Source organism: Vulpes lagopus, chromosome 1, assembly GCF_018345385.1.
Source record: "Vulpes lagopus strain Blue_001 chromosome 1, ASM1834538v1, whole genome shotgun sequence".
Lineage (NCBI taxonomy): Eukaryota > Metazoa > Chordata > Mammalia > Carnivora > Canidae > Vulpes > Vulpes lagopus.
This window is the reverse complement of record NC_054824.1, coordinates 77,473,101-77,500,143: the sequence shown is the minus strand read 5'-3', so window position 1 is coordinate 77,500,143 and position 27,043 is coordinate 77,473,101. Positions and strand designations below refer to the sequence as shown.

General features: G+C 43.1%; 1 protein-coding gene across 1 annotated transcript; it reads right to left on the bottom strand.

Moving 5' to 3' along the window:
- Positions 1–3,152: 3,152 nt before the first annotated feature.
- ROPN1 (rhophilin associated tail protein 1) lies at positions 3,153–16,605 on the bottom strand. The gene is made up of 5 exons (XM_041768344.1): positions 16,490–16,605; positions 11,938–12,055; positions 10,487–10,648; positions 3,698–3,873; positions 3,153–3,219 (listed from the first exon to the last, which is right to left on the bottom strand). The coding sequence occupies exons 1-5, from the start codon at positions 16,603–16,605 to the stop codon at positions 3,153–3,155; spliced, it is 639 nt and encodes a 212-aa protein (XP_041624278.1).
- Between the last annotated feature and the right edge of the window lie 10,438 nt (positions 16,606–27,043).

Here is a 27,043-nt window from a genome sequence, read left to right as displayed (position 1 = left end):
ACATAAGGAAGAAACTGTTGGTTTGGGACAATGTTCCAGGGTTTGAGGGTCAAGTGTGATTTGAATACACATGGTGTCAGTCACTTATTGCCCTGCAGCTCCTATTTGACTTGTGCCTGACACAAGGAAAGAAAATGCTAAAATTTTGTTTTATTAGTATCTCTGTAAGGTGTTGTAGCAGATGGTGGTGGTACCCCCATGCAAATGCGATGACTTCCTATCTGAGAGCTTTTTTTTCCTACAGCAAAAAGAGCAAGCCCAGGCCTTAAGCCAGGCAAGCTGGAAATGCCAGTAAGTTAATGCCTCTGGAAACAACCCTTAGTCAATGACAGATGGGAATTTGGTGAGGAAACAGTCTGCAGCCAATGATGAAGAGCTTCTTCATCCCTCAGATTGAGATAATTCTTACATGTGTTCTACTCTGTCTCCCAGAGTCCTCCAACATGACTGGGCTTTAGGGATAAGTAGCTTGATAACACACTGTCTATTGGCTTTCTTTCCATCACTATATTACTTTTCCTTCTCCCTTTCCACTCTCCCTGGGATTGCCTCCTAAATAAACTACTTGCACTTAAATCTTTATCTCAGAGGCTGTTCCTGGAGAGAAACTACTAGAAAAGGCATTGAGCAAATACAGCAGCCCAAGCTTGGGAGTCAGACAAACCTGAATTCAAACTCCTTCTCACCATTGACAGTGAGCAACTTAATTTCTCTAAGGCTGTTTCTTTATCTGTAAAATGGGGAGAATGATATTGACTCTACAAGGTCAGGTTGTAAAGACAATTTTGAAAATGTATGTAAAGCATTGTGCATAGTGGCCGTACATAATAAGTGCCTAATGCATCTTGGCAATTATCATTAATACAGTATTGATTATATATTTTTTATGATTTTTATTTATTCATGAGATATACAGAGAGGGAGAGAGAGAGAGAGATAGAGAGGCAGAGACACAGGCAGAGGGAGAAGCAGGATCCCTGCAGGGAGCCCAATGCGGGACTTGGTCCCAGGACCCTGGGATCATGGCCTGAGCCAAAGGCAGACGCTCAATCACTGAGCCACCCAGGTGTCCCTGATAATATTAATACAGCACAGGGCAGGTTGAGGCCAAAGCTGCCTTTCACCTTCGGGATGACCTCTGAAGTAGGCTGATGGCAGATGTGCTATTACAGGCTGTCTCTAATGAGCATCTGTGGCTTAGCTGTCTCAGGGGCGTAGAGGAAGCATAGTCACAGTAAGCCAGGGCAGGAGAGGAAAATGGGAGACATCAAGTGGTGGCTTAGAAGATGAACAAGTGGCACTGCCAGTTGTGCCTAGTTTCCACCGAGGCCACAGTACGATCAGTGACTTGGTATCTGGGACCAGTATTTGCTTTGATGGCAGTTGTTTCATTAGCCTCACTCTTGACGGATTATGCTCAGGGCTATTGAGGTTTAGTTTCTAGTTTCAGTCTCTTTTCTCAAACATACAGAGGCCCCTTCAGCTTTACGTTTATGGCCTTGTTTTAGGGCCTTGCAAGATGGGGCTATTCCTTCTGTTCCCCTTCACTACCCACTCCCTACTCCCAGACAAGATCATATTTGAATTCTTTGATCACAGTGAAAGAGAAACCGAGAGACTGAGGCAGGTTGAAGTTACAATGACAGTGCCAGGTTTCGCCTCTAGGGCTTTAGACTTTTCCAACAGCCTAATGTGCCAGAGTGGATATAAATGATTGGCTGCTTTGGCTAAGGTGCAGATGGCAGGGGGGACCTGGTTGTTGCCCACCCACTGCTGGTGTAGCCGGATGACCAGGGCAGATAGAATGTGTTTCAGCTCTTTTTATTACTTCACTCTAGACTAAAATAAAAGATTTAACGATAACATCCCTTCACAATCTTCTCTTGCTGATTGAGACACTAATAGATGAATTTCTCCCCTATTCAGAAGGAGGGTATGTGTATAGGAAAAGGTTGCTAACATGATTCTTACACAGTTTTCAAGAAAGAAGTGCATTGCAGAGAGAAGGAAACCAGCAACCTTGGCACACCTGGCCTTAAGAACAATAATCCCATAGCCTGTTCATCTCATCTGCTTCCTGGAAGAAAGAAAAATCTTTCAATGACCTTGTCAGAGGTCTTCAGCTCACACAGGGCAAGTCCTGAGAGGGTCCCATTACATCTGTATATGGTGTCAGAAAAATCTGCTGACATCCTCACTTTAATACTTATCTCTGAAACAAGTTATGTATGGTTCCTCGTGGAGTGACTCGCCTTTAATGATTTGAGTTCAGGGGCACCTCGGTGGCTCAGTCATTTAGGCTCAGGTCATGATCTCAGGTCGTGATATTGAGCCCCGGGTCAGGCTCCGTGCTGGGCATGGAGCCTGCTTAAGATTCTCTCCCTCTCCATCTGCCCCATCTCCCCCGACTGTGTGCACACTCTCTCCCCTCCCCTGTCTCTCTAAAAAAAAAAAAGGAAAAAAGTGATTTGAGTTCGTGTCTTGTCTTCATGTTAGACAGTGAGCTCCTTGAGAGCAAAAATTCAGATATGATTTATTTGTATATGCCCAGAAGCCAGCATAGCTCCTACCGGGGGTTGCCAGTTTTAGCATGAAGACAAAACAAAACAAATGTTAAAAAGTTATTTGCTTATCCAAAATTCAAACTTAACTGGGTGTCCTGTATTTTATCTGGCATCCTATTCTTCACATTTAGCTAACCTCAACAAATATTAGTGAGTGAGTGCATGAGTCAATGAGTAGCACCGTACCAACAAGTAGGGGACTAAACTGGTAAAAATGTGGATTGACTATGGAGAAGATACTTGTCCCAGTTATGCTTGATAATCACAAAACTGTGTCTGGTTAACACATTCCCTATGAAAATCTGCCAGCCTGGCTTCAACTGGAGATACATTTTCTAACCATGCTTTGATGGCCACCTTCACTCAGTGTCCATGTGGGAAGAATACTCATCTTCTGTGAATGTAGGCGTTTCGTTCCAACAATTTCACATCTTAATTCTGCACATTTCCGAGTTCATATGTTTGCCTAATTGTTTATTCGTGTGTGCCAGTTGTACAAGAAAATTGACATTGGATGGTGCCTGGGGTTCGGCCATTCTGAAACCCAATCATCTGTTATCTTCCTTTAAAATGGCCCAAACTGTGCTTTTACTCCAGCCGAACCCTGGGGTTTTGGGTAAAGTCATTGACCTTGATTAAACCATCAGGACCAATCCTGTTTGGGAAAAATGTATCCGAGGTTAGTTCATTGAACAATCAATCTTAAGAAAGACAGTATGTTAACCCTCCCACTCCAAATGAATTCTGTGTGGCTCCTATCCTCATTGCCCTCTTTTTGTCTGATCTCTGGGCAGCCCGGTCCTTCTTCTCCTTCTCCACTCCTCCCCTACTAGGTAAACATGAGTGTGAGTCAGTGTCACCTGAAGGGCTTGCTGAGACACCTAGGCCTGGGTCCTGCCTGAGTTTGTGACTAGACATTTTCAGGTGGCAGCCTGAGAAGTAGCCTTTCCAACTCATCACCAGGATCACTGTCCTATACTGTTCTTCCCGTCTCATTTGGGTTCTTAGTGCTTGTTCTTCACACCATTGCTCCGTCCTCCGAGCAGTGTAATACAGTAACCTCACTGTATCATGGCCTGCTAGGTTTGTTTACCCAGCGCTCTTTCCCCTCTGATGGGTAAAAGTTTACTTACACTTCCTGTTCAATGTAGTTCAGCATTCTGCTGACATGTGAGGCAGAGATCTCCCCGTCCACTTCGGCAATATATGTGTAGAGAAATTGGAAGGTGCTAAACGGGATCCGAGGAGGTCCACTGTCATGGTCAGATGATAACACTTCACAAACTATCTTGAGTGTTTTGGCAATGGTCTAAAAAGTCATAAGATAAAATGAGAAAGTCACTATTCCAAACTAAATTCCTAAGACCAGTTTAAAGATTTTATTTATTTATTTGAGAGAGAGAGAGAGAAAAAACAAGCAGAGGGGAGGGGCACATGGAGAGGGAGAAGCAGACTCCCCGCTAAGCAGGGAGCCCAACTCAAGGCTTAATCCCAGGACCCAGAGATCATGACCTGAGCTGAGGGCAGATGCTTAACCAACTGAGCCACCCAGGTGCCCCCTTAAATCAGTTTAGATACAAGAAAGAAAACAAAAATATTGCTCTCATAAAATGAAGTGAGAATGATGTAATATTCTGGAAAGCTTGAACTTTTTTACATCCAAATATCATTTAATTCAATCTAAAAACTATTGATGTACTGGGTGTCTTTCTTTTTTCCTTTCTTTGTTGGAGGGATACTCTCAAGGAATTAAGTTTACAAACTGCCGAATAGTTTAAGATATTTATTACTTTGATTAGAATAACCTCACTAAGGGAGAATTTGATTTTACATTCTAAAAAATAAAAATTACTTCTTATTCTTATTGCTCTCCAATCTTACCTCTAAAGGGTTGAGGTAATTAGTCTAGCTCACATGCTTGAGCAGTACTTGGACCAATGCCACAATAGAGGGAAGGAGGGAGGAGAAGGGTAAGTCCTTGGGAAGACAGGAGCCCCAGATATAGGAAAAGTGACATGGAGCATTAAAACCAGTTCTTCTAAAACATGTAGATCCATCTAATCAGAAGACCTAGTATTATAAATGACATAACATTCACCTTGTTGTTCCTGGGGAAGAATTAGTAGATGATGGGTGCCTGAAGGTTTATGGTATAGGAGCAAACACTCTTTACAATGAAACTTCAGCATTAAAAGATCATGTTCAGAATTAGGTTTTACTCACCTTGTGTCTTTAAATAAATCTACTCTTTTTTTTAAGATTTTTTAATTAATTTATTTACTTGAGAGAGAGAGAGAGAGCACGTGCACGAGCAGGGTAGGGAGGAGCAGAGGAAGAGGGAGGAGTAGGCTCCCCACTAAGCAGGCAGCCCAACATGGGGTTTGATCCCAGGACCCTGGGACCATGACCTGAGCCGAAGGCAGACACTCAATGGGCTGAGCCACCCAGGTGGCCCAATATACCTACTTTTTATATAAATTTCACAAGTGAAAGAATGTTGAGATTATGGGATAAAAGAAAGAAGTGATCTGAAAAAAGGATTGCTTAGTTCTGAATTAGCAAACATAGGTCAGCATGTATATCTTGGTAGTTTACCGAAACCAACGATGTGCAGATTATCCTTAAACACTTCCCAGGGATCAGTGAAAAATGAGTCCTGACTGTTGAACTGGGTGTGCCTGGGTGAAGGAAAAGGCAGCTGTTATGCCCCCAGAAGGCTGGCCAGCATTTGTTCCTCCTCTGCAGTTGCTGTGGCCTGTTCTATTCCCATCCTCCCTCTGAATAGAATGGATGTCTGCGTGATGCTTCTTTAACTGGTGTGCGTTACCCAGGGGTGGAAGTGGGGATTGTCAGAAGATATATGAGGAGGCTGAATATATTTGACTGTCTTCCTATGGTGACAGTTTTACCTGATGACAAGTGACTTAAACATTTTTTGCATTAATTATTGTAATTGATTTAATATTTAAATTTTGTTTCTTTACATTTATAAAAATTGCTATTTTATGAAATGGAATTATCAATGTATATGAATTTTAAAATGATAAACCACATTATGTCAAAGAGATTTGGGGTTTGCAGCAGGTCATTTTCGTTGACTCTCCCTTGCCCTTGGGAGTCCTCACCTGGAAACTGCTGTGAAACACTGTATGTAGCAGTGTGCCAGGCACTTCTAGGAAGGAGGGGGAGAGGCAGGCAGCCAAAGACTGGGTAAGAGGCTGTTAGTGAGATGGAGGGATGTATGTGTGACTCTAGGTCAGCATGACAGGGGGTTTGGGGTAGATTTGCAAGCATGCGTGCAATGAACTCCAGAATCTCTATTCATAGCTCATCTTCTCTGCTTCTCCTTTAAAAAAAAAAAAAAATCCCCTACTGCCTTTGTTTTGCTGTTCTTTCCCTTTAGGCTCATCCAGATTGGGGTGCTGTTAAGGGCTGAACTATGTTTCCCCACCTGCTTCTCCCTCTGCCTGTGTCTCTGCCTCTCTCTCTCTCTCTCTGTGTGTGACTATCGTAAAAAAAAAAAAAAAAAAAAAAAAAAAAAAGGGATCCCTGGGTGGCACAGCGGTTTAGCGCCTGCCTTTGGCTAAGGGCCCGATCCTGGAGACCCGGGATCGAATCCCACGTCGGGCTCCCGGTGCATGGAGCCTGCTTCTCCCTCTGCCTGTGTCTCTGCCTCTCTCTCTCTCTCTCTCTCTCTCTCTCTCTCTCTCTGTGGCTATCATAAATAAATAAAAAAAATTTGAACTATGTTTCTCCAAAATTCATATGCTGAAGTCTTTTCTCCAAAATTCATATGCTGAAGTCTTAACCTCAGTACCTCAGAATGTGACTATATTTGGACATAGGGCCATTGGAGAGGTAATTAAGTTAAAATTCAGTCATTAGAGTGGGCCCTAATCCAATAGGACTGCTGTCCATCTAAAAAGAGGAGATTAGGACATAGAGACACCAGATAATATGCATACACAGAGAGACAGCCATGGGAAGAACCACGGAGGGGAGCCTAGGTGGCTTAGTCAGTTAGGTGTCTAACTCTTAGTTTCTGCTCAGATCATGATCTTAGGGTCTTGTGATCAAGCCCCTCATCGAGCTCAGAGCTCAGCAATGAGTCTGCTAAAGTTTCTCTCTCCCTCCCTCTGCTTCTCCCTGAACTCACTCATGCTCTCTCTCAAATAAATAATCTTTTTTTATTTTTTTAATTTTTTTTTAATTTTTATTTTTTTATTTATGATAGTCACACACAGAGAGAGAGAGAGGCAGAGACACAGGCAGAGAGGGACAAGCAGGCTCCATGCACGTGGGATTCGATCCCAGGTCTCCAGGATCGTGCCCTGGGCCAAAGACAGGCGCTAAACCGCTGCGCCACCCAGGGATCCCTAAATAATCTTTTTTTAAAAGGAAGATGAAAGAAAGAAGAAAGGAAGAAAGAAAGGAAGGAAGGAAGGAAGGAAGGAAGGAAGGAAGGAAGGAAGGAAGAAAGAAAGAAAGAAAGAAAGAAAGAAAGAAAGAAAGAAAGAAAGAAAGAGGGAGACAATGGCCATTTACAAGCCAAGAGGAATGACCTCAGACACCTGGATCTCAGATTTCCAGCCTCTAAATCTGTGAGAAAATAGATTTCTGGTGTTTAAGCCACCCAGTCGGGGGTACTTTGTTCTGGCAGCCCTACAGCATCTTTTGCTAAGCATTCAAACACAAACCTTTAAGTTCTATTGTCCTCATAAAATTTTAAAGTATTTTTTAAAAATTTTATACATGGTTGAATGGATAAAGAATTCTCTGCACTAGAGCTTTTTGGAAAACGTAAATAAATCTAAACTAAATAAGAATCTGCATTTTGTTGCACAAGATTTTTTGGTCAGCTGGGGGATCCACTTCATAAACAGAGCCCTTAAGCATCTGCTGAGACTCACAAACCCAGAGGTGAAAGTCTCAGAAAGTGAATTATTTGCCAACAAAACATGTCCTTCCTTCCGATGAACACAATATTCCTTTCTATAATCAGTCCCAGTGGAACAGGAGGGAATATAGGTTAGTCTAGAGGAAGGAGTGCTGAGAGGGAAGAGGAATACAGGTCTGCACGCCACAGACTTTTGTTTGTTTTTTAAATTTTTATTTATTTATTTATTTATGATAGTCACACACAGAGAGGCGCAGAGACATAGGCAGAGGGAGAAGCAGGCTCCATGCACCGGGAGCCCGACGTGGGATTCGATCCTGGGTCTCCAGGATCGCGCCCTAGGCCAAAGGCAAGCGCTAAACCGCTGCGCCACCCAGGGATCCCCACCACAGACTTTTGAAACATGGGTGTAGACTAGGAAAGCTCAGGAAAGTACTTGCCATTAGATGAAAGGAGGGAACTGGTTTTTCTAAATGGTGGTTAGCTGGTGAATTAGCAAAGGAAGGAGAAATCCCTGGGCTTGCCTCTAAGGATGTAAGGTTTAACTAGAATGCAAAGCCTCCACCAGATGCTCATGCCCTCATACCTCCACACTGAAGTTCCCAGCAATAGTCCAACAAGAAACAGATGGGTATAATGCACCTGGTTCCTGGATTCACAGGGCGCCTTTATTTACAGACTAGCCCTGCAGACTGACTTCACCTAGGTGTTCTGGAATGTTGGGATGATGAGGGGCACCGTCAGATACCTCAGGACCTCACTGTGATCCAAAGCCAGACCTGAAGGTGTCTCAGTGGAAGTGGAGAAGGTGGAACAGGATCGTAGAATGTTAGAGATGAAAGAACTTCATGGAACATCTGATCCAAACTCTTTGTTTTGGAAAGGAGATAGAAAGATACAATCCACCTCATGGTTTCCCCTCCCCAATCTGGGAGGCAGACCTACTGAAGTAAACCTAGCAGCTGCGCTGTGAGCTAAGCAGAGGGAGGAGTGGAATTTAGTATTCCATAGTCACTTTTGGTTACTTTGAGGTATGTGGACAAGGAGAGGACTCACACATCTCTCACAAGGTGGTGAGGGTCTGGGAAGTAGAGCCCTGGAGCCAGGGAGCAGAGCTGAAAGGGTTCGGAGAGGCCCTAGAACCTGCCAGAATGATGATGAGCACAGGGGGACTGGGCGGGGGGGGGGGGGGGGGGGGGGGGGAGATGGTGGTGGTGCACCATGCTGTGAAACAGAAGAGACCCAGGACTTAGGCTGCAGGCAGCTAGGACCACACAGATGGTATTTATTTCCATGGATTTCCAAGGACCAAGAGTTGTGGGAAACCCTTTGCTTGGTGGCTCTGTGGTCCTGGAAGTCACCGTGTCCCTATTGCACATTCCACTGCCGTCTTGAAGAGCAGAGTAGTGTGGAAAAATCTGAGAGTCTGGGCATTTACCTTAAAGCCGTTTCAGGTACTAAAATTCCTGAATTGAGTTGAATCTACTTAATTCTTACTTAACCCTTTGTGGGTAGGGTACACCAGGAAAATCAGAATTAACAACAGATGAAATAAAGTATGTTCCCCCTCCCACCCCAGACATCTCTGAGCGTAGCGTGGAGTAAATTTGTGACCCTATGAAAATTTAATAACATTCGTCCAGGGATCCCTGGGTGGCGCAGCGGTTTGGCGCCTGCCTTTGGCCCAGGGCGCGATCCTGGAGACCCGGGATCGAATCCCACGTCGGGCTCCCGGTGCATGGAGCCTGCTTCTCCCTCTGCCTGTGTCTCTGCCTCTCTCTCTATCTCTCTGTGACTATCATAAATAAATAAAAATTAAAAAAAATTAAAAAAAAATAACATTCGTCCATTTTTTATTTTTCCTTCTGGACTTTCTCCAATCATTGGGGCTGTTCCCACAGAAGTGTGATAGTGCTGATAGGCAAAACATCTGCCCTGGCTGTATTTTCCTCTCCTCTTTGGAGGAGAGCAATTTATTCATTATATCATGTTACTATATGGGACAACGGAGACAAGAAATTGTGAATGGCCTCTCCTCTCCTTTCTCTAAAGAAATGATTATTAAGAAAGTTGCGGGGGAAGCCCATAGGTAAAGCTGAACTACATAATATTTCTCAACTTTTGTCAGAAACAAAAATGTCAGACATGCATCCCAAGTGTATTTAAGAAGAAAGAATAAGATGGTGTTTAGATTTGTTGACTGATTCAAACTACCTTTGTGTACCGTTTGCTTTTGGCAGAGGCAATAATTTTCTAATTAACTTTCAAATTTGCATATATTCTGGGACCTTTAAAAAACCATGTTTCTGATTCATTTTCATTTAAGCTATTAAAATGGTGTTAAATAAGAGTGAGTCCGTATGTAAGATGGTACCTAGAGCTTTTAAATATACATATATTTATGGACTGGGTGCAGTATCTTTTTCTTTAAAACAGAAACATTCCTTTTCCAATTGTAAATCAAGTCAAATTTAGAAAAGGCATGAATTTGTATGAGCATCCTACATCCATGCTGATGTCATAACTGTAAGTCTGGAAATAGCCTCATTTTTCCTTTCCTGCTCTCTCATCTCTGATTTTTGTATCCAATTATGCTTATCAAATAGTAGTTTCCTGTAAGGCTGCACCTCCTTTTTAAAGGCTTTATTGGTATATCTTCTAGGTGCCTGGAACCTGAGTGTAAGCACATCTGCAGCTGGCTCTTGGTTATCTTTAGGAATATGAGTGGAGCAGTGATGGAAATAAATCTGAGGGCAATGATTAAAATTCATAAATAATCCAGAAGCCACATTCTAGTAAACCCTCCCCAGGGTCTGATGACAGTTTTCCCCTCTCTCCTCCTCCCCCCAGCTTCTGGCTGAGGAGCAGAGGATTGACCTAATTCAGAGAGGCAGGGAAGTAGACAAGACAGGTTGGCTCGTCCTCAGCCCCAGAGACTGACTGTGTGTACAGACAGAGATACTACTCTTCTAGGCCCAGATAGAGCTTTTCCCATAAGGAACAAAAACCAGCAAAGCTCACTTACAACTCCCAGAGAACTGCAAGCAAGAGCTAAAAACTTCAGCCATTCAATCTCCTCCGTGAAGCGGCCCACATTCATCACACTATTAAACAGATCTGTTGGGAGACTCAGCACCTTCCACATCTGGGCCAGCTCATCTGCATGGATGATGAGTCTGCCAGCAACCTGCAGACCAGGGGACAGAAGTGAGAGAGTGAGGCACAGGATGAGAGAATGCCCCTGGAGACACTGCCCAGCAAGGCCCAGCAAGGCCGGCTGCCGCCCAGCACACAGCGGGGTGCATGCATGGGTGGGGGTGGGTGGGTCAGGGCAGGAGGACTCTTGGCAGTTCTCTTTGCAAGGGTAGAGAAATACTCAGTGTGGTGTTAAGCATGTTGAGGTACAATTTAATCACTTTAACTCTAGGTATCAAAATTATAGGGAAATAAATAATATCTTTATATTACATTTTATTTTTTTTCTGATGCTTTTATTGTCTGCTGTTTTATCCCCAGGCTGTCCCTGTAAGGCAGATAGGGCACCTGAAAATACAACCAAGGGGGAGAGGGCTTGTCTGGGACCACTACTCGGTGGTGAGAACAGAACCAGATGTTAAGTCTCTTGCTTCTACGCTCTATAGAGTTCTTTGCACTAGACTTCACATGCAACTCTCATGCTTTCCCAAGAAAGCGTCTGGATGCCTAATAGTGCTTGGCCCCATGTGTGTCAGATCTCTGCCATGTGTGTTGCATAAGGTACCTGGCGGTTAAGAAAAGATAGGGAACAAATGGCCAGTTGTTGGTCAACGATGTGATAAGACTACCGATGCCCCAATGAAGCATCACCTTCCCGAGCCCTCTGATTCTAGTGAAACGCTAAGCCTCTGGGAGCAAGGTTGTTGGCTGTCAATCACCCCAAACCTTTCTGTCCTGGATTTTAAAGCAGAGTATAGTGGTGCTAAACCATATTTCCTGGGAACTGGCCAAACTGCAGCTCTCGAGTCAGACTGCCCTCATCCATTCACTGGAAAGCTCCCAGAGTGACATGGCTGTGAAGAGCGCCAGGATTTTCCCTAAAAGGTAAGCTTAGGTCTGCACCTGGGGTAACTGGGGAACTAAATTATGCTCGTCTCCAAACCATGCCTGGCATCCTATTATGGTCTTGAGCAGTAAGGGGGGGTCATGGTCAAGGGACAATGGATCTGCACTTTTCTGGGGAGGAGGGATTAGCATCGAATTGAGCCCCTGGACACTTTGCCAGCTTCAGGGAAAGCTGGGATGACCCCTGCTAATAACTCAGCTATTTCAATATCATTCCTATTTCCCCAAGAGAAGATTTGCTTCCAAGGCATGGTTTAGTGAATTCTATGATACTGAGTGGCCAGCTGGCTGGTTGGGGATGGTGGGCTTGTGTCTGTACCCACCTGGCCTTAGCATGGCCCATCCTCCCCCTTGCTGCTGTGGTCCGGCCCTTACCCGAGAATGCAGGATCTTTAACAGCTCAGGTGTAAGCTCTGCCCAGTTAGACAAAGCCACTCGCTCAGACCGCTCTCTCACTGGAGGAATCTCTCCACGGGACATAGCCCCGAAATAACTGCAAGAAGAGAGTTAGGGGTTGGGGAGGCATCAGCCACTCCAGCAGCCTCTGGCTGCTTTGAGAACACCCACCCCTTTTTCTTGAGGGAAGGGGCTGGAGGACAGAACACTTGGTAGGAGCTTCTAGATGCCAGATGTTTCGTGTAGTTCACTTACCTACAGGAAAGGCCTGAGTGTGTTGCTTGCCACTCAAGGTATAAAGAACACTTAAGGAGTAAAAAGGTTAGTTTCTCTCTAAGGGTGAGGAGTAATTAATACAAATTTTGGTGTGGAATTCTTTGAAGAGCACTGAGTCTGGGATTTTTTTTTCCCAGTCACGCTTCTAAATGTTTTATATATACACATGTGTGTGCCCATGTATACATACACACATAGACATATAATATATAGTAGGAGATAATATATATGTATCAATGTATTATACATTATATAGTATCAATATCAATGTATCAATAATTATACATTATATAGAACGCAACATGTACGTGGAGGTATATAATATAATACATAAGATAAGAGTAATTTGTGTCTCTCCTATCACGTCTATTATATATAATACATATGGTTATATATTTTCTAATATGTGCAGAGATATATACATATACATATATACATAGATTATATGTATTATATGCATTATATAACATATATATAATAGGAGAGAGAAAAATCATTGTTAGATTAAATCCCCCACTCTCTTTTATGGAGGAAGAATCCTGGTACCTAGAGGAACTGTTTTTCAAACGTGAAATGTCTCTTTTTAGTAACATGGCTAATGACGTACTTTTTTTTTTAATTTTACTTACTTATTCATGAGAAGCAGAGACACAGGCAGAGGGAGAAGCAGGCTCCATGCAGGGAGCCTGATGTGGGACTCGAACCCGGGTCTCCAGGATCATGCCCTGGACCAAAGGCAGGTGCTAAACCTCTGAGCCACCCAGGGATCCCAGCTAGTGGCATACTTAAAGCTGATTATCAGGTAGTGGGTACTATGTAATGGTGGTAATAAGTAATATACAATCTTGGAAAAAAGTTGGAAGAACACTAGAGTGACCTGTACAAGAAAGGGGAGGAAAGGGAGGTGCTCTCAGGGGGGGGAGGGAGGCAGGAAAGGTTCCAGCTGGAAGTAGTGAAGCTTGGGCTTCAAGGGAGAAGAGAGAGAAGGCTGGCAGGGCACCCAGAGAGGCTCAAGTGAGAAGCCACAGAAGGGTGGGGATGATCTTACATGGAGTACATGAGGTTAAAACCCTTCTCTATCTTTCCTCAAAAATTTTAATGAAGTCTACTGTTCACTGACGCTTAGTGGACTCTGAGTACAATGTGGAAAAAAATACTGAGTCCTATTTCAGGATTAGATAAAAAGGTATTAGGGACGCTTGAGGGGATCAGTGGTTGAGTGTCTGCCTTCGGCCCATGGTGTGACCCTGAGGTCCTAGGATCAAGTCCCACATCAGGATCCTTGCAGGGAGCCTGCTTCTCCCTCTGCCTGTGTCTCTGCCCCCTTCTCTCTCTCTCTCTCACGAATAAATAAATAAAATCTTTTTAAAAAAGATAAAAAGGTATTAGATAAAAAGGCCTGGGTGCCTGAGGCTGAGTCGGCTAGCATCCGACTCTTGGATTCAGCCTGACATCATGGCTCCTGGGATTGAGACCCGTGGTGGGCTCTGTGGTCAGCAGGACTCTGCTTGGATATTGTCTCCCTCTGCCCCTTCCCTCGTACACATGTTCTTTCTTTCTCTCTCTCTCTCTCTCTCTCTCTCTCTCTCTCTCTCTCTCATAAACAAATAAATAAAAAATTTTTAAAAGATAAAAAAGGGCTGCCTGTAGCAGGGAATGGATCACCGATGCTATCTGGAAGGGTCTGTCCCCATCACAAGCCTTGTTATTAACTTATCCCCGGATCCCATGCCTCTGCCCCTCTCTGCTTTAGTTTTCATGAATAAATATTTTCATTAGTTTTCTCCAGATCCAGTAGCATAAAAAGAATACGGAGGGGATTTTGTAGAAGCCCAGAGGGCATTTTGCAGAAGCCCATACTAGGGTCAAGCCATACAACGGTGGGGACGAACCATCGCCTGACTCTATGTCACAGAGCAATGCGGTGCTAAAGCTAACAGGGACCAAAACGATACCTTCCAGGTACCCCTTGGAGGTCAGCAGCGGGGAGTGCAGAAGAAATGCTGTCTGGATACCCTTTACCATGGGCATGAGCGATTTCCACAGACAAATCAGTTTGGGGGTAAGTGTGCGTTCAGGGTGACAACAGGAGTGGGCTGTAGAAATGTGGGTGGCATAGAAGGGAGAGGCAGAAACACAGCACCTCATTTGACAGAAGAGACTTCCCAGGGAGAGGGTGACACCCTGGACTTTTTAGCCAGGCTGGTGAGAGAATGTTGAAATTAGACCGGAGCCATGGATTTAGTACCCTGTGGGTCATTTAGCTTCATTCACGATGAACAATTCCACGATTATTCATGTACATTAGACATGTGTGTGGTCACACACACTACAAGGACAGTTCACGTCTTGGAGGTGATTTCTTCACTGACAGCACACACACAGGGAGATTCTTGCTCGTGATGAATCAAGCACATATTTTGTCTTGGAAATACTTTGTGGAGTCTTCACAAAGTGCTACAGGCTTGTGAGTGACATAAAACTTTCTGATAAGTGCTTTTCATGTCTGAAGAGATGGAGAGTGCTCTGAGGTCACGCTCCCTTTTTTCATTGTAGTTAAACTACACACTGATTCTTCACGGATATCTAAAAAATTTATAGCACATGATACAAAGCGGGAGCAACCAGGCTACAGCAGTGGAATGTTTTCTCCCATAAATGTCAGGGACAATTGCAAGAAATGTCATTTTTCTTGTTATAAAGCAGCAGCATAATAAAATGTGTGTGTGGGGGGGGTTAAATTATGGTATAGCTTGAAACAAAGTCTGTCTGGGTAGGCCAAAAAGAAATTAGTCTTCTGATGCCACAGTGCAGGCTTAAGAGATAATATATGAAATTTAGAATGGAAAACTAAACAGTGTTCATTACTAGAAAAGCAATCCCATTATGTCCCTTTTTACGAGTGCCACTGGCTTATTTTTCCTTCCGTCTGTAAAAACTTCATCTGGACCCACGGTGGGAGCAGGATGGAGGCCCAGAGACTGCGGGGCTCCTCTTGGGTCACCCTGCGTGCCTTCTCAAGGTGCCCACGCCTTCTAGCCACCTGCTCAGATACCTCAGGCCCAGGACATTCATCCTCCCCTCCCCCAGCCCACCAGCAGGCTCAACCACCTGACTCCCCCCTTGCCCACAGAACCGCTGCTAAGGAGGTCACCCTGAAGCGGCCACACCCGCTGAAAATGATCCGTGTGTGTGTGTGTGTGTGTGTGTGTGTGTGTGTGTGTGTGTGGTTAGCTCCCAGCTCCAGCCTCAAGCCTCAGGTCCCCGGGTCCCCTCACGTTCCCAGCTCAGACACCTTGTGTGGGCGGCTGGCTCCAGGGCAGCTCCTGAAAGCCCCGCCCCCTCTGAGTTAGAGACCCACGTCCCCCCCTCCTGAAAGCCCCGCTCCCTCTGAGTTAGAGACCCATGTCCCTCCGGCCCCCTGCGCTCAGTTTTGCAGCCTTGTGCACTGCGTGGACATATGCACGTCGGAGCCAACTCGTTCCAGGAGACACTAAAGAAAATAACAGTTTGCTGCAAAGACAAGCCACGGGAGGTCTCTAGTTGGGGCCTGAATGAGCCCGACCCGCAGTGCGGGGTCCGTGGGGTGGGGGTGGGGGTGGGGGGCTCAAAACGGCGCAAGCGCAGAGCTGCATGCTGCTCCCTGGTGGTGAGCCCCAGGCCCCGCCCGGGTTTAGGGCCACGAGGGCAGGCGGGGCAGCTGCGCGGCTCCCCGCGCTCCCTTCCCCCCAGCCCCCAGGGGGTCGGGGCGCAGCGGCAGGTGCGCGAGCGGCAGGGCCGTGGGGCTCTAACTCGCGCTGGCCGCCGCGGGACCCTCCACCCACTGCGCAGCTGGGTCGCTTAGGGGCGGGCGGGGGAGGGCGAGGGAGGGCGGCTCGCCCTCGGCCCGTGGGGGGCATTTCTGCGTGGATTTGAAAGCAGCAAAGCAGGGGATTGGGGGGGGACTGGGTGACGGGCACTGAGGGTGGCACCGGGCGGGGTGAGCACTGGGTGTTACGCTATATGTTGGCAAATGGAACTCCAATAGAAACATATACACAAAAAAATATAAGATATGCCAAATTGGAAAAAAAATAAAGCACCAAAGCAGTCCGAGAGCCGAACATCACAAAGATTGTGCTAATCGGCCCCGACTGCCTAGGCTGCAGCCAGGACTACCTCCTCAGCGGTGGGGACCCCCCTCCCCGCCCCACCTCCACCTCCAGCTCCACCTGCGGGGATGGGGGGCTGGGGCACAGGTGGGAAGGGTACGTACTCCGCAGCCCACTGGATGAGGTCCTGCGGCTGGGTGCGAATGGCGGCCTTGGTGAATTGCTTCAGCAGCTCCGGCAGCTCCGGGGGGATGCATATTTGCTTGTCTGTCTGAGGCATTGATGGGTCGACCTGTTGGCAGGGGAAAGAGAAATAAACAAATCGGGACTCTATGAATCATAAAATGACAGGAATCCTGGACGAGAGGTCACTCAGCCTCGGTTTGACCTGAGACCTGCTGGGGCGTTCACTACCCCCAAGGTGTAGGCATTCTGCTGCTACGCAGATCCAAAGTCAGAAAATGGGTTACTGATCCTCGCTTTTTGTTCTTGTAAATAACTATGCCCTTTACATAAAAACCACACAGTACTTCATTTAACAAGCAGAGAGCAGCAAGAAGCAAAAATATCCCCTAATGATGTCACCCCAAAATATTGGATGGCTCCTTCCAGAATTTTTTCAGTGTAAATATGTTTGTATAAATACAATTAAAAGGGGATCCCTGGGTGGCTCAGTGGTTTAGTGTCTGCCTTCTGGCCAGGGCGTGATCCTGGAGACCCGGGATCAAGTCCCATGTCAGGCTCCCTGCATGGAGCCTGCTTCTCCCTCTCCCTCTGCCTGTGTCTCTGCCTCTCTCTCTCTCTCTGTGTGTGTCTCTCTTGAATGAAAAAATAAAATCTTTTTTAAAAATACAAATAAAATAAAATCATGCACAACAGCATATCCTGAACGTCTTCCTTGTCACACACACACACACACACACACACACACACAAAACTCTTAGAGCAGAACAAGTTGTAGCAAAATTTACTCTGTGAATCCTCTATATTATTTGAGTAGATTATTTCCAAATAAAAATAATCATTAAATGGCCATTTGGTGAATATGTCTCCTTACATCGACATGTATTGTTCTAATTGTAACATAGAACATGTATCTGTTCCAATTGTAAAAGAGAAAACTTGTACATTTCATTCAAAAAATTCTGGGACAAATTGAAATGAAACGTAAAAATCCATAGATGGTACACAAGCAGCAGGTTAAAAGATTTTAATTTTTTTTAGCAGTCTGCTGCTAGCAGAGGAAAAGAGACAGGATAATCCAAAAAGGCCTCATCTTCAAAACACGTTAGACAAATCCTAGCAAACACACCTTTCAGGTCAGATTGCCTTGCTGAACTTGGAAGAAAGCGAGGGAAATCCTTAAGAGCCAAATAAAGTGAGTAAAGCAGAAACCAGACTGATAAGCAAATGAAGAAAGAAAGGGACAAATGTAGATGCTAGGAATTTGAACCTAAGACGAGGCCTTAGGCCCACTAAAGGTGGACAACTAAACTAATGACTCTTATTCCCACTCCCCAAATCTGAGACCCTCCAAAGTTCACACACCCTCAATGTAAATAGTAAAAATATCTACCTGGGGTCAGTGATGAGGAAACAGAAGGCTACTTGAGAACAAAGCACACAAACGACAGCCCCTCCCTCTGCCCCCCACATCCACACCCTGTGGGATATGTGTGACCCTCCTGGGCACTCCTTCCTGCCCTAAAGCTAACGGAAAGGAAAAACAAATAGTTAACTTTTAGAGATTATAGTCTGTAGGCATGAATCTCCCTCAGTTTATAAAATGTCTTAGTGATTTACAAGAAAAAAAGCATTCTTATCAATAACCTAACTTGCAGAAGGAAACTCCCAGCTATCTTAATGTTATTGCTTTACTAGAGGGAAAAACAACCTTAACTTGACAATGGCAAGGCCTCCAATATCCTGTAGGTCCTCTTGAGCATACAAAAATCCTTTTAAAAACCTCCCTTTTCCTTACCTCCCCCAACTCCCAAGTGTATAATCAGCCGCCCCTCACAACCCCTGGGCAGCAGCTCTTCCTGCCCAAGGGTCCTGTCCCCGTGCTTTAATAAACTACCATTTTACTCCAAAGACGTCTCAAGAATTCTTTCTTGGTCCTTGACTCTGTACCTCACCCCACTAACCTCACCTATATTTCAAAACTACCTAAGGCAGGAGCAAACAACACAGAAATATGTCTTCATTGTTGCTTCTTGTTGGGGCTACATAGTCTCCGATGAGTCTGTTGCCACAAACTAGGTCTAAGTTTTAGATTTATACCACTGACCTTGTTGGGAAATCCCAAGGCAAGAAACTAAAGTGGCCTCAGGTTGATGGTGATCCATTATCGTTTATTGAATGTTCTTTTATTTGAAGAAAGAAGAGTACAAATATATGAATTTTAGACTTTGTGAAAAGTCAAGTATGCATAGTAAAATTTCAAGAGTAATTACTGTAAAAATAATATAACCAGTAGAAAGGAGAACAGGAGTTAAAAATAACAACACGACTTGATCAACCCACAAGGCAGCAATAAAGGAGTGGGGAAAGCATAGGAAAAATAGATGAGCAACATGACAGAAAGGAATCCATGTATGTCAGTAATAACAATAAAAAGAAATGGTCTTGGGGGGGCCATTAAAATACAGAAATTATAGACTAGATTTTTTAAAAAATCCAACTATGGGCACATCTGAAAAGACATAAGGACACAGGAAGATTGAAGGTGGAAGGATATATGGATAAATAGGTGAATGAGACCAAAAGAAAGTTGATGTAGACATGGTAATACCATGTAAGAGACCTCAAGAAAAATGCATTATTAGGAATAAGGAGGGTCAGCATATCCTGATAAAAGCTTCAGTGCATTGAGAAGACAACACAGTTGTCAGTGACTATGCCTCAGACACCACCATGTGTGAATCTAGCAATGCGGATGGAACGGAAATGTACTGTTTAGGGTTACACATATATGTCATGACATTATAACAAAGACCAAGGAACAATAAACACAAATTCCAAATTTGTGTCCCCTCCGTCGGGGAGGGAGAGGATTGTCATCAGGAAGATGCAATAGGGGTAGTAATACTATATAGTGATGCTCTATATTTTAAGATGGATGGTAGCTTTGTAGATGTTTGTTTCATTGGCTTTATGCCTATATATACATTTTGCACTGTCTTTTCTGTTTTTAAAAGATGTATTTATTTATTTATTTATTTATTTAGAGAGTAAGTGGGGAGGGAGGAAGGAGAGGGAGAAAGAGAATCTCAAGCTGACTCAGGGCTAGTTGCAGAGCCTGACACGGGGCTCAATCCCAAGACCCTGAGATCAGGACCCAAGCCCGAATCAAGAGTCAGATTGCTCAACCAACTGAGCCACCCAAGTGCCCCTATTATGCACTTTCTTTTCTATGTGTGAAATAGTTCATGATTTAAAAGTTACCACTACAGGTAGATTGTTTTTGGTAACCTTTTTTTTAAGATTTTATTTATTTATTCATGAGAGACAGAAAGAGAGAGAGAGAGAAAGAGAGGCAGAGACACAGGCAGAGGGAGAAGCAGGCTCCATGCAGGGAGCCTGACGTGGGACTCGATCCTGGGTCTCCAGGATCACACCCTGGGCTAAAGTCGGCGCTAAACCGCTGAGCCACCCGGGCTGCCCTACCTCCCCATTTTTGGCCAAACAACCTCTAGTAAGCTCTCCTTTTCTCAATGCCCGGTTCTCCTTAAATCTCTTGCAATTCCTTCTGCTCTCACTACCCCATTTTTCTCTTAAAAGTCATAAATTACATCTATTAACTTCTGGTCTGAGCCAGATACTATGTGAAGTATTCTGCATCCATTTTATCTCTTAATCCTCAAAATATCCCTGTGAGGTGGGCTGTTACCATTTTACAGATGATGAAACTAAGAGAGAGCAGAAAACTTTTGAAATGATGCACAGCATGGAAGTGGCAGAGGCAGGAATTGAACACACACGGTCTGATGTGGGAGGTGGCCTGTTAAAGAGGACTCTCCCGTCCTCCTTGAGGCTTTCTCTTCCTTTGATGGCAGATACCACTCTTGTTTATTTTCCTCTGCACTCTTCCTCTGTCATGGTAACTTTTTCCCTCTTTCCGCGTGTTAAGCACAAGGTTGCAAGCTTCCCAAAGCTTTGTCTTCAGCATTCTGAGCTCATGTCTGTCTGTCACTCTTTTTGGAGACCTCACATCCTCTCATGGCCTTATCTACCATAAAACGATATGGATTACACTTGTTTCTCCATCCCTGACCTCTCACCCGTGCTTTCGTTGTTCACTTCCTGTTGCCCTCCAAGACACATCACCAAAATGTATTCCTCTTCTCCCAACTAGGTCCCCTCCCCAAATTTGTTTCTGAACATCCTGCCACCGTTTTCTCAGTCATTTGGCCTCAGAGCCTGGGGCCATCCATTCTCTTGAATCTGTCGAATCTCACTAAATCCCATTGATATTTCCTTTGAAATGTTTCTCCAGTTCATCCCTTCCTCTCTTATTTCTACTCCTTTTATTCTGGTGCAGCGCGTCACCACCTACTGTGCAGCCCCCTGACTGGAGCCCTGTGTCAGGCCATTCCCTGGCCTATTCTGTTCGGTGCATACAGATCTGTCTTCTGTGCTGCGGCAGTAGGTCAGAGAGCCCTGCTCACAGAATGGCCATCAGATCCTGATTTTCAAGGTTCTCTATGATTTACACACAATTTTAAGCTTTCTGCTAGTGGTTACCAACACAACGTTCTAACACGTAGTCTACTCTGGTGTCCCTCCAAGAGATGAGGACAGTAGCACTTGCTCATCTGTTGTTAACAGAACCCTTACTTTTCTATTTCCCTCAGTACGTTGCTACTTCTGGCTGGTTTACCCAAAGCGCTCTCTTTTTTTGTATCTATTCAAACTCCACAAGCCCCTAAGTTTCATCTCGAGTCCTCCTATGCCACAGGCCTTCCTAGAACACTTGGGAATCATCAATTATTACTTGTAACACATATTTTACCACTTCATCCCATACTGCCTTCTACAGATCTCTGCAGTTGAGCTTTCCATAAGTGGCCACAAGGCAAAATGGGTTACAGGTGTCTCCAGGAGACACGGATGGTTGTAAACTTTATAGTGATCCAAAATTTACAACCATTTTACAACCATTCACAGATTTGTAATAGTTGAAATTGTATTCAGAAACTGTGTGGCTCAGTCCGTAAGCTTCCAGGTTTCCGTAATTATTGTGTTTTCGTGCTTAAGGTTTTATGCATTAGCACCTGCCAGAGAAGATGCTTGTTTAGGGTTTTCCCCTTTATCCATATTAGAACCATCTCTGTAAGTCTGCTTAGTATCGCTGAATTGTAATGTGTTTATTATCAGCGATAACCATTTGTGCATGCATTTCAAATATGCGTAGTTCTTCCTTTAATTTAATTTGCTCTTATTTTTCACATTTTTTTCCCAACAAAGAAGGCATATGTATGTGTTTCATCATTATCATCACCACTGGCTCATTGTTTGAAATTGTGATTTGATTTATACAATCTTGGCTTTTGATGTAAAATATTCAAAAGCTGATTCTCTTTATTGAAGATTTTATTTAGTTATTTGACACACATACACAGAGAGAAAGTGCACAAGCAGGGGGATCAGCAGAGGGAGAGGGAGAAGCCGGTTCCCCACTGAGCAGGAAGCCTGATGTGGGGCCCGATCCCAGAACCCCGGGATCATGACCCAAGGCAAAGGCAGACGCTCAACCGACTGAGCCATCCAGGTGCCCCACTAAAGCTGATTCTTAATGAAATATTATAATGATATTACATGTTTATAGAAATAAAAAAGTTTCTAAAAACAAATAATAATGGAAAATAATTTAATTGGTTTAGTAAAGAGGTTTGAAGCTCTTTACTACCTCATGAAAGGGGCACCTGGGTGGCTCAGTCAGTTAAGCGTCTACCTTTGGTTCAGGTTATAATGAGAAGGTTCTGGGATCCAGCCAGTGTCCAGCTCTCTGTTTAGTGGGGAGTCAACTTCTTTCTGTCTGTCTCTCTCTCTCCCCCTCTCCCTCTGCCCCTCCCCCTCCTTGTGAACTCTATCTCTCAAATCTTTAAAAAAAGAAATACAGCACTTTGATTATTAAATATTTTCAAAATTCCCACTTTACTTATCAAATGCTTAATTTTTCAAAAATTTCATGTGACTTATTTTATTTTTTAAAAGATCTTATTTATTTGACAGCACAAGTAGGCAGAGCAGCAGGCAGAGGGAGAGGGAAAAGCAGGCTCCCCACTGAGCAGAGAGTCAGGCCCCATGCGGGGCTAAATCCCAGGACCCTGAGATCATGACTTGAGCCAAAGGCAGATGCTTAACTGGCTAAGTCACCCAGCTGCACCTTAGGTGATTTATTTTAAAATATTCACCAGAAAAAAAAATATTCACAAGAAGGGACGCCTGGATGGCTGAGTGGTTGAGCATCTGCCTTCGGCTCAAGGGCATGACCCCGGGGTCCTGGATCGAGTCCCACATCAGGCTCCCCACAGGGAGCCTGCTTCTCCCTCTGCCTGTGTCTCTGCCTCTCTCTCTGTGTCTCTCATGAATAAATTATGAATAAATAAAAAATCTAAAATATATATAATTCATAAGAAAATGGATATTACTTTCTTTGCAAATAGATTTGTTATGGTCAAAAAAAAGCCATAGTCTCCTTAATACTTTCAATGAATTATTTATTTTCCTATCATAACATATAATTTAAAATTAACTAGTAGTTTTTATTAATATCTATTATTTTCAGGATTATTTCAAAGTTAGATTTGTTTGCTCTGAGAATTTTTGTTTTGTCTGCCTAAATATCTTATTTTCATGGGAAAGTTATCAAATGAAGAAAATGGTGCCAGGAAAATTATGCCAGGGCCTTAATAGAAAATGTCTATATTAGGGATCCCTGGGTATCTCAGCAGTTTGGCGCCTGCCTTAGGCCCGGGGCATGATCCTGGAGTCCCGGGATCAAGTCCCACGTCGGGCTCCCTGCATGGAGCCTGCTTCTCCCTCTGCCTGTGTCTCTGCCTCTCTCTCATGAATAAGTAAATAAAATATTGAAAAAAAAGAAAATGTCTATATTACATTTCTTCAGGGTATAATTCTGAAAGTTTCTGGTCTCAGGGCGCCTTAAAAGTTATTGAGGACCCAAAGAGCTTTTGTTAACATGGGTTATATCTATCAATATTTATCATTTTAGAAATTAAAGCAAAAATTTTTAAATATTAATTTTCAAATAAAAATAAATCCTTTACATGTCAACATAAGTAACATTTCAATGAAAAATATAATTTCAGAAACAAAAAACCCCTTAGTGAGAAGAGTGGCACTGTTTTTTTTGTTGTTGTTGTTTGTTTTTTGAGTGGCATTGTTTTACATTTTTTGCACATCTCTTAATGCCTGGCTTAAAGAAGACAGAATCTCTTATCTGCTTTGCATTCAATCTGTTATAATATCACACATCATGTAGCTTCTAGAAAACTCCACTGTATACTCTTAAGGAAAAGAGTAATAAGGCATATCATGTCTTAGTATTATTATAAAAATAGTTTTAACTTCATGGACTCTACTCCCCAAAGTCTCAAGGCTCCTTGAAACCACACTTTGAAAACCGCTGTTACAGGAAACTGTTTACAACGGTATTTTCAACAATAGTTTACACCAGATTGGATTCAAGAAGCCAATTAAAAGGTCCCATAATTAAGAACTCAAGTCAAAATGTCTCCCACAATTATAGAATAACTCATTTTACCAACCTGCCTGGGAAATGACCACATGTTTGGGACCGAATGAAGCCAAGGAAATATATAAATGCTACTCTGGAATAATACTATTAGATGATGCACTGATGACATTCTGTCCAAGACTAATTAATCAAAGCATTTCCTTGCAGAGTGGTGAATCTGTGGATGTTAAGTCACTGTGTTCAGTTAATAGCACTAGTTAAAATCCCTGGAGAGGAATATTTGGGAGAATACGGAATGTTTTCCCCAAACGTACCAAAACAAACTACTCCGGATGATGTATATGGAGTAGTAACTGAGTACTTAAAACAAATCAGATGTTCTAGATTACGCAAGCGGAGCAGTTCCTGCACTGGTGGGAAATCTGTGATGACAGGGAGGTGGGAAAGCTTTACACTGTATCTGATCTCCACGCAATCAATGCCTGGGATGCAAGTAAGACATTGTTTTGCTCACAATGGGCTCTTGTCTGTAGTTCCCCTGTAAATGTGAATTCCATGTTAAAGGATGTTACTAATAAAATCCAAGCCGTTCTGCTTCCGTCTGTTTTTAGCTTTATGTGAAGAAACTGTCTGCTGTTTCCTACCAAGGAACCTACCAAAGGAAAAGCTTTTTCTCTCTGGAGAATAGGAGCTAAAAGAAAAATTGAAAAAAAAAATGCCAATGATATTTATTGTAGAGTTGTTGAGTATTGTCTTCGGAAAATTGGCTTACTTGACATTTTTGAGTACCAGAATGAATTTAATCAAAATTTCAAGGAGTGTGTGAAAATAAGTATACCAACAATGCTCATGGATTGAAAGGAAATGTGAGGTTCCGTGCAGTTCAGTGGGGAGTTTAGCTTATATTCTAGCTTTAATCCTAAAGACTAGCAGCAAAACATCTGTTAAGTGTCACATTATTTAGAAATAGATGATGTGAAAAAGTTCAAGTGCATCAGAAATCTACTCACGTTATCAGGAGAATTTCAGTGAAAGAAAGAAGGAACTAAATGATCCAGATTCGGGTTAATAGTGGGAAAGGAGTTTCTGTCAATTGGAGAAAATTCAGTAAATACCTTTCTACTATTTGCCAAGACACATCTGTAAGGCAAATTTTTCCACTGATGGTAGCTATAAAAATTTAAAGGGAACATCATTAAAAGATTTTTGTCAGGAACCTCATGTTTTCATTTCAACACGAAACTTGATATAAAGAAAACTCATGACAAGAAAGCAAGCTTGTCTCCTCTTTGAAAGGCTTTGGAATGTTTATTTGGGAGTTTCATTCAAAGTAAACAGTTACATCTTTACTGTGCTTCTCTATTTTACTTTTTATTATAATTATGTAATCAAAATATATTGAATTTTTGTATAAGCTCCATATACACCTGCCAATACCCTATAGTTTACCCTAGCGAGTGCATTACATGTATGTCTTTGTGTGTCATGACATGAAAAAGGTTGAGGAAACTCCAGTACTTCTGTTGAAAGCTTTTAAGTTTTCTTTCAGGGTTTTAAGATTATGTGTTACAGAAGAAATTCTGGTGGTTATTGAGACCAATTTCTAGTAAAAGCTGAGATTTATATAATTGAAAAAGAATGCTCATTAGAAAGTAGACTGTACAAATATACTGGTTGCTAAAGGAAAAAGTAGCTTCTGGTTTAAATTGCTCACCTAGAGTCTAAGAAGCCAGCAAGAAAGTTTGAGACAAATAGCTAAGCGGATAAACTTCCTTTGATTGCAAGGAAATAGAGTTCACAGAATATCCCACAGGCCAAAGACACCTGGTACTTTCTAAGGAAAACAGGAGCCACAAGAAAGAAGTAGGAACATCTGACTAATCACTGGCAAAAACGCCTTCATTGAGGAGGCATTTGGAGGTGGTGTAGTTTCGAGCTAGTTTATTAATAGGACCTGGGAATCCCTCTTGAGGATGGAACTTGCTGGGTTGTTAAGGTGTGTGTGTTGCGGGGTGGAGGTCTTTAAGATTTCTGACACCTATAAAACCAAAGCATGAGCAAATTTTAAGATGGTCATGGGATTCTAAGATTGAGATCTGCTGAGTGAGTTTGAAAGAACAGAAAAATTCTAATCTATTACTGACTTATTTTTATTTCATGAAGCAGTAACAGCATCATAATCTTTATATCATCATCCAGGGCAGCACAATCCAACCACGCCTCGCCTCTATTCTCAAACTCCATTCCTGCCTCTGCCTTGCTTGATCTTTGCATTCTCCAACAGCATGACTCCATTTCTTTTGTAATTTTTAATTTATTTTTAAATTTAAATTTGGTTAATTAACATATAGCGTATTATTGTTTTCAGAGGTCAGTGACTCCTCAGTCTCTTAATAACACCCAGTGCTCATTATATCACGTGCCCTCTTACTACTGTCCATCACCCAGTTGCCCCATCCCCCCTCCCCTCCAGCGACCCTCAGTTTGTTTCCTATGATTAAGAGTCTCCTATGGTTTGTCTCCTTCTCTGATTTTGTCTTATTTTTCCCTCCCTTCCCCTGTGGTCTTCTTTTATATCTTAAATCCCACATATGAGTGAGATCATATGATAATTGTCTTTCTCTGATTGACTTTTTCACTTAACAAAATACCCTCTAGTTCTATATATGTCATTGTAAATGGCAAGATTTCATTTTTTGATGGCTGAGTAGTAGTAATATATATTAACATATATATTATACACTACCAATATAGCAATATATATGTGTGTGTGTGTGTGTGTATATATATATATATATACCATATTGTCTTTATCCATTCATCTGTCGATGAACATCTGGGCTCCTCCCATAATTCATTGGCTATTGTGGACATTGCTGTTATGAACCATGGGGTGCAGGTACCCCTTGGATCACTACAGTTGTATCGTTGGGGGTAAATACCCAGTAGTGCAATTGTTGGGTTGTAGGGTAGCTCTATTTTCAACTTTTTGAGG

Coding starts and splice junctions, on each gene's coding strand:
- ROPN1 (XM_041768344.1), bottom strand. CDS start 16,605: ATGCCTCAGACAGACAAGCAAATATGCATCCCCCCGGAGCTGCCGGAG. Junction 10,649..11,937: donor TAAAGATCCTGCATTCTCGG/GTAAGGGCCGGA, acceptor CCTGGTCTGCAG/GTTGCTGGCAGACTCATCAT. Junction 3,874..10,486: donor CTTGCAGTTCTCTGGGAGTT/GTAAGTGAGCTT, acceptor ATGACTTTTTAG/ACCATTGCCAAAACACTCAA.